This window comes from Thunnus thynnus, chromosome 9, assembly GCF_963924715.1.
Source record: "Thunnus thynnus chromosome 9, fThuThy2.1, whole genome shotgun sequence".
NCBI classification, from domain to species: Eukaryota; Metazoa; Chordata; class Actinopteri; order Scombriformes; family Scombridae; genus Thunnus; species Thunnus thynnus.
This window is the reverse complement of record NC_089525.1, coordinates 19,176,945-19,188,160: the sequence shown is the minus strand read 5'-3', so window position 1 is coordinate 19,188,160 and position 11,216 is coordinate 19,176,945. Positions and strand designations below refer to the sequence as shown.

Genomic DNA, 11,216 nt, shown 5'->3' with positions numbered 1-11,216 from the left:
TTAAATGTGTGAGTTCACCGCAAATACCAACGTTAATATTTTATTTTTGTGTAAAATGACCATGAGTCACTGTAATTAGGCACCTATAACAGAAAAATACTGTGTGTTTGTTGTGGATTTGATGCTCCACATCTTTTTAACACATAGGAAGTCTGGTGAAACCTTTTCCAGTCAGTGATGTTCCCAGTTTTTACATGTTTAGATAGACACTACACATAAATCTGAGTAAATAACATAATTTATTTTATTCATCCATTTAAAATACAGTGATGAACTATGAAAACAAAACAAACACCACAATATCTCTGTATTATGTGTCTAGCTTACATATTTACTTATATTATGGATATTATATGAGGTTCTCCTTCAACACAAATCACTTTCCCTCTTTCTCAGACCACTCCCTGTATCCTCCCGTGTAATTACGTGCACTGAAACACAAGACAGAGACACAGAATGTATAAGTTGTCAACATTACATATGAAATACATACATCTATAAATATTTAAGAACACAGAGTAATGCATGTAGACAGTCAAAGACTTTTTTTCCTGTGAGGGAACAGAGGAGAAATTGAGTCTCAAGTGTGTGGGAGTCTTTTGTTGGGGCATCATGAATCTAAAAACAGCGAGGGCTATTATTGTACGAGACTTGGACTGTCTCTTTTAAAGTATGATGGGCTGTGAGTGTTATGCATAGCAACACAACTTATTTACTTTATATATCCTATTTCGTGGGCCTTGGCTGTGGCGATTCCCCCTCGCTTGCCCATCTGGCACTGAAACACCAGTTCTGGGGCGTCCAGCGCCGGCTTGGTTACTCCATACTTTGCCTTGAATTCTTCCGGCTCCATTGCAAAAGCAGCTTCTACTGTATCGACTGAATGTTCGAAGAGAGGAAGGGAGGAGAGGCATAAAAGTATTTTAAAATTAAACAGATAGACATGAACATTAATAACTGATGCAAAACATGCAGAACCTAAAAAAAAACAGACAACAGATCACTGACTTATCCACCACTGTGCATTTTTGCATAATCCAGTATGATCAACAAGACACTCAGGAGAACTTGAGAATGATAAGTGGTGACGCTGAGGGAATAAAACATCTGTGTTCAGTATGAGGCTGTGCTACACACCATTTTATTTTAACACAATTTAAAAGAAGCTCACCTGGGATATGGACGGATCCTGGAATACGGCCTTTATCCACTTCCTCTTTAGTGCGGACATCAACCAGGAGGAGATTCTGGCTTTTTCCCAGAAGCCCTTTCAGATCTTCGTAGGAGATTTCTTTGGTGACTGGTAATGAGAGAGGAACCACATGAAAGGCTCAATGGTTCAATGGTTTAATGCTTCCATAAAATTGCACCATTCAAGTTAGGCTTTGAGCGATAAAACAGTCTGAGACATGATTTTATTATCAACCGCCCTTTGTAAAGAGAAGCAACTATTGTTTGTGTGATTGTGTAAAGCTAATATGAGACCTGCTCTGTGGGGTCCTTGCACAAAGAGCTGCAAGCATGGATACAAACAGCTGGATAATTAGGCATGGACCAAACCATAAGTGCATTGGTTTCAGCCAATTACATGACCAATCCACATTGAATTTGAGGAAAAAGACAGCACTAGTATCTGATCAGTGTTTGGTATCAGCAGATGTCCTGAGTTGAGTTTATTGGAAACAGGAGACCAAATCACACTTCATTACTCATACTTGGCTGTGCTTGCATTGCTGAAATAACCAAAAATCTTGAACCAGGCAAATATACAAGATAAACCCTGGCACCCACCTCCACTTAGAGGGTTCATTCTACTCCTGAAGATTGCTCCCTCATGTTGGTACATTTTTTAGTAGTGAGTGTGTGTGTGAAAAGGGGAGTACAATGCCCACAGTCATTTGATGCACGGTATGCGAGCACTTATCATGTTTTGCTTCATTTAAGGGTAAAATTATGAACATGGTTTGTTGTATGGTGCTGCTAGCAGCTGCCTCCGGCTTCAGCTTATCTACACCTTTGCTGTCTGCTGAGTCATGCTGAAGCGGGTATATATGCATAATAAATAACTTATTATTTACACAAGGAATTGTTTCCTCATTTAAAATGTGGAATTCTTGCGCGAGATAGTTAAGTGAACAAACCATAACCTTAAACGCAGTCTAAAAATAATGCTAATGCCACAATAGTTGTGGTAGTTTTATTATTAACCGACTATAACAGTTAAATTACAGATGTTAGCTATCTTAACTACTTAGCTGTAGCTAATTAAAGTTTCTCAACTAACGTTAGGGACGTTTCAGGTCATTCATAAAACTCAACGGCTAAAACTGGTTAAGATTGAACTGTAGCAGTGTGTGAAGTGAGTAAAATATCATTTGTAAACTCACCTGCCATCCTGGCAGCATGAAGCTTTGTATATGAATGAGAAGTTCTACACCTTCCTGGTTACGTTGTTTGGTGACAAATCATTGGCTTAGACGTCGAAGGAAGGCGGGACTTACCCTGAATGACCAATAAGATCAATCTCTCACTAGCGTTGTTTTCACATGACACTGGTGGTGGCAGCTTTGATATCCTTACACAGTGAGAAGTACTGAGATGTTTTACGTCAGGAAAAGTGGCAATACCACGATGAAAAAATATTCCTGCATTCAAAATCTTGTTACAGGTAAAAGTACACAAGTATCAGCGGCAGAATGTATTTCAAGTATCAAAAGTAACAGTGTTCATTATGCAAAATGGCATCATTTAGAGAGTTATATATATTTTTTGTGACCAACTTTATTGCCCCCCCCCCTCCCCCCTCCATGTAGTTTGGTAAGGATACAGGGCACACAACACAAAAGCAATTATCATACAAAGAATATTCTACATTAATCAAAAACTCAGATGTATCAACATCTCTGTCCAGGGTCTTTACATTACTAAAACAACTCAACAAAGAGCGGCCTCTGACCACAAGCTGAAACAAACTGAAAAAAACAAAGGAAAGAAACAAAAACCATAGTGTGTAGCTGCCAAGCTTATATCATCTGTTTGTACACACATATTTAGATACATAGCATATGTCTACTGTTGCAGAGTATACAGGATCTTGAAATCCCCAGTCCAATCACCCAGATGGAAAAACAGCATATCAAAGAAACTGAACCCTCCTCCCCTCCTTGGCCCTCCAAATTTGTTTACACAAGAAAGATTAAAGGAGTAGTTTGAGCTCTTGAGCAGCCTTCATCAAAGCTCGAATAGATTCTATTTTAGAGAGTTATATATCATATATATAACATAACTGGAATATTAATATTGATTCATTGACATATACATGTAAGCAGCATTTTAATGTGTAAGCTAATTTTAACAACTTAAACTACTGGGTAGTCTAATCTATAACAACACATATTTTATAGCCTGATCTTATATTTAATGCATAAAATAGTGATCTGACAAAATAGCTAAAAACTATAGCTATTAAATAATTGTACAATACAGCACAATATTTCCCTCTGAAATGCAGTGGAATAGAGGTACAAAGTAACATAAAATTACATTACTCAAGTAAAGTACAAGTGCCTTAAAATTGCACTTTAATTCAGTGCTTGAGTAAGTGTACTTAAAATCTGAATAAATTAGAGGGGAAACAAACACAAATGAAAGAATATCTTTAGGTCTACCTTAGTAAAGCTCCAGAGACTTTCCTATAATTGCATGTTACGTTGCACAGTATATCTGCAAAACCTTTCTAGTGGAAGCAAAGATTCAACCAAGACATTTTACACAGTTTTATTAAAATAAGTTTTAGTTTATTACAAAAGTTTTAGTCTTAAGGTTATATCCTAAAAAATAATATTTACAATTAAATAGAGCCACAATAGAATTAAAAACACTAAAGTAAACCTACAGAGGTTAATTTGCCTGCAAATAAACCCGTAGATCGAGCCCTAAAATAACCAAAGTTAATTCTTTGTTAGTGGTATTCCTTGATCACCTCAGCTCATTTTCCAATATATTTACATATTCCTTGAAACATGAATGTAAACATCTTCTCGACTCTATAATTAATAAAAACATCACCTCAGAACTTGCTTTTGTTCCTGATCACACTGTCATCCCCCTCTGTCTCAAAGGGCCTGTTTAGTGTTGCTGAGAATGAGATGGATTGTCAGTACTGAACTGGATCACAGAGTTCCCTCTCTGCTATAAGAAGGGTTCCCAAGTCCATCATTGGAGTCTCTCTTTGCCTTTTTGAACATCTGATACTGCCAGAGGATCACGGCTGCTATGATGAGGAGCACAAGCAGGGCGACTCCTCCTCCTACTATCCCCGCCAGCAGTTTATGGTCTGGAGATGTAGGAGGGTCATACCGCTTACAGGAGAACTCTGAGGGCTCACTGTGTCCTGCTTTGTTCACCGCCTCCACGCACACCTTGGTTCCAACTTCCAAATGCCCCACTAAACCTCGTCTCGAAGTGTCCCCAAACTCCAGGACATCTCCTTCACTCCTCTCGACCACCACTCTGTACCCAGACACCTTAGAAGATGGAGCACACCATTGGATCTCTACCTTCCCTCTGTTGTCCCCCTGTTTGACTAGCAGCAGGTCTTGGATGCGTGGAGCATGAGGAGGCTTGTCATCCCCGCTGAGCCCAGGACAGAGGCACCCAGTCCTGGCTGAAAGCTCGGAGCAGGGCTCCTGATTCTCAAAGCAGGGGTTGTACTGGCAGATTTGGGACCGCAGAATTGGAGTTTTCACAGGGGTCAGCACTTTGGGAGGAGTGCTGTGGTTGTCTGTGTCATCATAGTCATAATAATCATCTCTCACTATGATCCGTGGATGAGTGGCGGGAGGGGAAGTAGAGGCGGCGTGAGTGAATAGGTGGGAGTGGAGGAGAGGTGAGACACTCAGAAAAAGAAGCAAAGCCAGGTTCCTGCACTGTGACATCATCTCTGTGGACAGAAATGACAGGAGTGATGAGACGGTAAGTACAAAAGTAATACAGCTGTAAATGAATCCTCAACTCGTGCAATTATGTTCATCCATTCAGTCTAAGTGAAGAGATAAATCTTCACTGATTGTTTCTCAATTGACCTTGTAGTTTATATTAAAAGTTTATCTTGAGGCCAATTCTGAGATGGTGTTTGAAGAGCCAAAAAAGATTGAAATAAGGAACTGAAATCAAGAAGCTGAAGTTATTGTTGTAGTAGTTATCATGGTGACAGAAAACAGACATGCCAACAGGGATCCACAGTGATGTTTTTTCTCTTTAGATATTTCAATATGTCACTGTTGAGAAAGACAAGAAAGGTTTGTTGGCAATGATAAGACAAAAAAAATAAACTTCTCTGCTCAGGTTTGAGCCACCTGGATGCTATTTCATTAACATTTATAGCTCCTATATGACTTTGTGAATAGACAAACATTCATCATGTTCTAGTTTCCAGGCTGAAACCGATTTAGATAAATAAATATGAAGTGTCGGGAGATAAAATACAACTATTGGGGTGAGCCTGTCAGCGCTTGAGTTTTCTCCTGGCAGCAAGCCAGATGTTTTCTGTGGGAACCCAGACTGTGCAAAATGGATTTTCAGTTTACACCCTGTTCTGTTTTCTCTTTTTTTTTAAAAAAGGACTCACTCACTGTAATAGTCAGAAGATCTTTTCTCATTCGTTTGAATGACACGTAACACAACGAAGATGACTGAATCTCTAGGAATAAACATGTAATCACTTCAGTGTTCTGCATCTGGCCAATAGATATATTACTGTAGCGACAGAGAGAACGAAAACCAAAGCAAGCAAAGAGCTGTAAATGGTTTACTGTACCTGTTTGATGGCGATAAAAGTCTATTCTCTCTTTCTTTCTTGTTCCCACTCCGTCTGCTCTCAGCGTTTTACCCACTCCGTCTTCTGTTCTCACTGTTTTAAGTTGTTGCCTTCAGACTCTCTCCTCCTCCTCAACACCCCCTCTTTTTCTCAACCCAGTGCCTCTCTCTCCTCTTCTTTCCCCTTCATACTCTCTCCTTTCTGTCTTTTTTCACCTCTCGCCTCTCTCTCTCTGTCTCAACAGGGCTTCCACCCAGCTATCGCTGCTCTTTTATATTTCTTTGTGTGGAATTTTTGTGTGAATGTGTGCTGGGAAAGGCGGGGTAGGGGGGTACGGTCGCCATGTGTTTGTGTGCAGCTCAGCATATTAATTTGCTTAGTAGCAGTGGGGAGGCAGGCTTGTGCTTGTTGCAGAATGTGTTTGTGCAAGTCTAAGGTGTAGCTGTCCGTTTTTGATTACTTGTTTAAAAGTTACAAACTTCCTTCACACTCCGCAGGTGTTCTCGTGAAACGAACAGGAACACAAGGTCACTTCAGTGTGTGTTTATGTGTGTGGGGGGTGAAGAATGCATGCATGTGTATTTATTATAGACCCCCTCCACCTCTTGAAGCCCCCATTGTGACAAGCTGGAGGGAGACGATAAAGGCTCTCTCCTCTCTCATCCTTTTATGGGGTAAAGCTGGCAAAGTAAGCGAGTTCTTTCTTATTCCAAGTACCCGTGCCCGCAGAGATGAGGACGAAAAAAACAGGGCAAGAGTCTCTTTCTTTCCCAACTTCTAATCTCAAAGGATTCACTTCTCCTTCTTCTTTCTCTTCTTCTTCTCAGAATAGCCTAAATTTGAATTTAGTGGAATTAAAATCAGTTTTTGTTAAATTCAGACGCATACATGAGGATTTTTTCTTTAACAAACAGCAAACAAGTTAGTGAGGTTGTGAGAAAGTGTATCTGAATGTATAAATCAACTTGTGTTCTCATGGAAGCAAAATGATTTAATAGTATATATACACAGAATGAGGCTGAGAGAACAGAAACAATAAACTTTTGAGAGATTTATTAACTCTTTAAAGAAACAGCCAAATTATACTGCTGGAAATGGACATAAGTTGTACTTTATGTATTAATGTTCTGTTTACACACAATATACGGCATGTACATTGTGTACAGTTGTGTACATGCATGAATATATTGTCCAGATGTACAGATTAAGATTGAATGTGAAAGAATCCAAAATAAAAAAGGTATTTCAAACATCAAAACTATCTCCATCACATCTATAATCTGTCTCCTAAAAAATGAATTAGCTTGAGCTCATGCAACACATGTTGTTTGCCCTTTCAGAACTTGCAAAATTGCTGAAATAAATCAAAAACTACAATTTCCGAGTGGCTCTGAGTTGGGTGTGTGGTAAACCATTTTCGCAATTTGTATTCTTCTGCATTATGTCTAAAACTGTAACATATGTGTATCACTAAAGGAAGTATGACTAAATCCAAGCTAAATAAATGGCTGCTTCTTTGGAAAAGTCTCTGGTGATATGTGAGATTCTAGGAAAGATGCTGAACTTCTGTGAATGCTCGGAGAAGGTGGAGACTGTTGTGAGAGATGTCAGTAATAGCGCTGCCTATATGCAACTTGGGATCGAGACTGAATGGCACATTAAATCCAACTAAAATTTTCTTCTGAATAAGATGACACACTGCTCTCTCACACTGGGTGGCTGCTTCAAGCAAAACATCAGTACAGAAGTAAAAGATGGACTGAATAGAAAAGTACAATTACACTTCCTGCAACAGTCTGAACATTTTAACTGACAATTTATCAGACTTCTTCTTAGTATATTTTAAATTCACATGCATACACAAGGAATTTTTCTTTTACAACAGCAAATACGTTAGTGAGGTTGTGAGAAAGTATATTTGCATGTATAAATCAACTTGTGTTCTCATGGAAGCAAAATGATTTAATAGTATATATACACAGAATGAGGCTGAGTGAACAGAAACAATAAACTATGAGAGACTAATTAACTCTTTGAAGAAACAGCCAAATTATACTGCTGGAAATGGACATAAAGTACAGAGTTGTACTTTATGTATAAATGTTCTGTTTACACACAATATACGGCATGTATATTTTGTACAGTTGTGTACACGCATGAATATATTGTCCAGATGTACAGATTAAGATTGAATGTGAAAGAATCCAAAATAAAAAAGGTATTTCAAACATCAAAACTATCTCCATCACATCTATAATCTGTCTCCTAAAAAATGATTGAGCTTGAGCTCATGCAGGACATGTTGTTTGCCCTTTCAGAACTTGCAAAATTGCTGAAATAAATCAACAACTACAATTTCTGAGTGGCTCTACAGCTGAGTTGAGTGTGTGGTAAACCATTTCGCAATTTGGATTCTTTCTAATATCCAAAACTGTAATATGTGCATCACTGAAGGAAGTATGAATAAATCCAGGCAGAAGAAATGACAAGATCTTTGTCTCTGATGACGAGGCACGCTCTAGACGCTGAAGTTCTGTTGAAATATGTGAGAATGCTTGTAAAAGGAGGTGGCCGTTGTGAAAGACAACACTGACAGCGCTGCCTGTATGCAACTTGGGAACCTGACTGGAGGCGGCTTCAAAACAAACATCAAGACAGAACAACAGATGGACTGAATAGAAAAGTACAATTACACTTCCTCCAACAGACTGAACCTTTTAACTTTAATTTGTCTGCATGAAGCTGATATCACTCCCACATTTCAGATCTTAGGACCATAGTTTCCAGTAATTTTAAAGATTTTACAGTGTTGATTGTTGGACTCAAATATGTAGCTGTTTAACTCCTTTGTGTATTTTTGTTCTCATTGTCAAACCTCAAAATTATCATGCAACACACTTGGAAAACTCTGAAACACAGATAATCTATAGCCAAGTGTACAGATAGAGGAGGGCTTCTCCTTTAGTCTGCCCTCAACTCAACGGCTTTTTTGAAGCTTTGAGTTTCAGGTTGTTATGGCTGCATGAGACAACCATCTCTTCCACCTCATATGTGCTCTCCTGTCCACACAACACCAGGAGCTGATAAGTTTCAAAAGCCTGTAAGTGGGTGGTACAGGTTGCTGTGACTTATCAAAGGTTTAAGGGATTCATTTCAGCATTCATTACTAAACAAGACAATCCATCTCCAGGAACTCTGAGTTTGAAGTCTTTGTTCTTTAAAGAAATGTTCTCACATTCACAGCACAGTATTAGCAAAGCATTTCATCATCCAGCTTTATATGGTCATTTCCTCCCATAATATTTTAAGTTCTGACTGTAATAAGCATACTGCATCGTTTTAATCTTGGATTTATGACACTAATAATGCTGAACCATCTCAGCCTGTTTTCTTGAACAAACAAAGTTTCAAATACAAAGAAACACACATACAAATACATTGATTGGTTTCTGCTGTTAGTACAAAATTAGTCTATGGTTGATAGACGCTGCCAGGCTCATATTCTTTTTGTATGAGTGAGCTCATATGTAAACTGGGGTACTGGAGAATAAACAGTTCCTCTCTTGTTCAAATAAGGACAGAAAAAAAGCAGAGGCAAACCCAAACAAGTATACGAAATGTTTACATGGATCACAAACAATCTGTATTTAATCGACTTTTTTTGTCCCTTGTACTTTGGCTCTCGCTGTCATGTCCTTATCATTCATCTCAGTCAAAAACCAAAAGGACTCTGGACATTTCAAACTACTTTAAAAATCTCATTCTGTTATGCCATATCTTATGTACACAGTGCCATGTCTGTGACTAATAAACAGCTCCTTGTTCACTCATGGTCATGGGCAGGTTGGTCATGATGAATGTGTAGACACACCTTTCAGGTGAAACGACGCACAGCACAGGAGGCAGACGCATAACTGTGTCTAGATGGTACCACCGATACGATTGTTTTGTCTTCAATGGTTTTCCTACATGCCTGCATGTGCTGATGAGTAAAGCTGTCACAGTGTTCACATTTAAGCTTCAATGGTTTTCTTGAAGGTGGGCGACATCACTAAGGAGACAGTGTTTTTTTTATATATAGTTTTCCGCTGCCAGAAATAGGCCAACATGCAGAAATTTTGTACAAACTGTGGCTCCAAGGTCCATGACTATGACTCATGCTACTCTAGATAATGACTTGCTTGCCAGTGCAGATTCATCCCTCCCACCACTGCAGCATGTTTGAGCATGCTGCTCAGCATGTCATCACCACCACCATCATTTGATTGTAGATAGCGCCAAAGTTTCACCATATGAATTCTTTAAAAAACTAAATATCTTTATTTCTAAACTCAATAAAATGCTAGTAACTTAAGGGAGGAATTCCCCGACACCCACTGATGAGCAAGTTAAAACAAACAAAAAAAGAGTTAACTTTCATATTCACTCTGACAGTCAGCCTCCATCTCTCAGACAGTGACAACAAGCCCTTTTCAGGCCCAGAAATGTGGGGCCTCCTGACATTCCACTTATAGTACGCAGATGCTCATTCCCTCTGCTACCCACACCTCTCTGAGGATTTAAAGAATTCCAATTCAAACAGGAAGCTCTAGGCTACTATTGGCTATGTCCCCCATCACCTTTGACTTCCCAGCTCACAAAAGAAATCTCAGGGTAGTCTTGTAACTAGACTTTGTGAAGTTGTGCGAACGGCTATTTTTAGCTAAAAAACACTGTGGACATAGAGCAGGCAGTGCAAATGTTGCAGTTCCTCTTGAGGATAATTGGAAACAGCCGTGGTGTGATGATGAAGCGCGACCATTTGATGACAAAGTCCCACATTCCTAACTCTAGTGCATTTTTGTGTGCTCATAAACAGTGTAGAATTGAAGTGGAAGTGTAGAAGTAGAAGTGGCATAGTGATCAAAGAAATCCTTTTTCAGGGGGAGGAGAATAGCTGAAGGACCATTTATCTATCTTATTTATTGTTGATATACAAGACAACTCATTAAACACTGTCTTGAGTGTTGTGAAGTTATTTCAACAAACTTGGACAATGTTGAGATGCCTCGGATGTTTTCTGATGAGTAACAGGATGTGTCACATCTCAAATAGATTACACAATGTCAAATACGAGCTCTGTGTGGAACGTGTTCATGGTGGCCATTGTGTAGGTGTTGTTACCTGGCAGCATGACTGCTAGGTCATAATCAATATTTACAGTACATGTTACTGCAGCACGTTTTTGGTGTTTGATCTCACTAGATTACATCTTCAACCCACCTACTTTATATCAATCAATTTTTTAAATCATGAGTTTAATTTGTCCTGTGACTCCTGTCATTTTGATGCCATGCAATACTAGACACACCAGTATGCAGTAATATGACAACTGGCTTACAACCTACCATAATCACCA

General features: G+C 39.0%; 2 protein-coding genes across 2 annotated transcripts; both read right to left on the bottom strand.

Moving 5' to 3' along the window:
- Nucleotides 1-220: 220 nt before the first annotated feature.
- On the bottom strand, nt 221-2,494 carry tstd1 (thiosulfate sulfurtransferase like domain containing 1). The gene is made up of 4 exons (XM_067599429.1): nt 2,388-2,494; nt 1,172-1,300; nt 717-879; nt 221-431 (listed from the first exon to the last, which is right to left on the bottom strand). Exons 1-4 carry the CDS (start codon nt 2,392-2,394, stop codon nt 377-379), a joined length of 354 nt encoding a protein of 117 aa, XP_067455530.1. The 5' UTR covers nt 2,395-2,494; the 3' UTR covers nt 221-376.
- A 306-nt stretch (nt 2,495-2,800) lies between these two features.
- On the bottom strand, nt 2,801-6,293 carry si:ch1073-303k11.2 (LRRN4 C-terminal-like protein). Its single transcript, XM_067599428.1, has 2 exons — nt 5,819-6,293; nt 2,801-4,942 (listed from the first exon to the last, which is right to left on the bottom strand). Exon 2 carries the CDS (start codon nt 4,938-4,940, stop codon nt 4,173-4,175), a length of 768 nt encoding a protein of 255 aa, XP_067455529.1. The 5' UTR covers nt 4,941-4,942; nt 5,819-6,293; the 3' UTR covers nt 2,801-4,172.
- Nucleotides 6,294-11,216: the final 4,923 nt, after the last annotated feature.

Excerpts from the sequence above, each read along its gene's own strand:
- si:ch1073-303k11.2 (XM_067599428.1), bottom strand. The coding sequence starts at position 4,940 with ATGATGTCACAGTGCAGGAACCTGGCTTTGCTTCTTTTTCTGAGTGTC.
- tstd1 (XM_067599429.1), bottom strand. Across the intron at positions 880-1,171 it reads AGGATCCGTCCATATCCCAG|TCGATACAGTAGAAGCTGCT; the intron begins GTGAGCTTCTTT and ends TCGAACATTCAG. Across the intron at positions 432-716 it reads CACGAAATAGGATATATAAA|TGCACGTAATTACACGGGAG; the intron begins GTAAATAAGTTG and ends CTTGTGTTTCAG.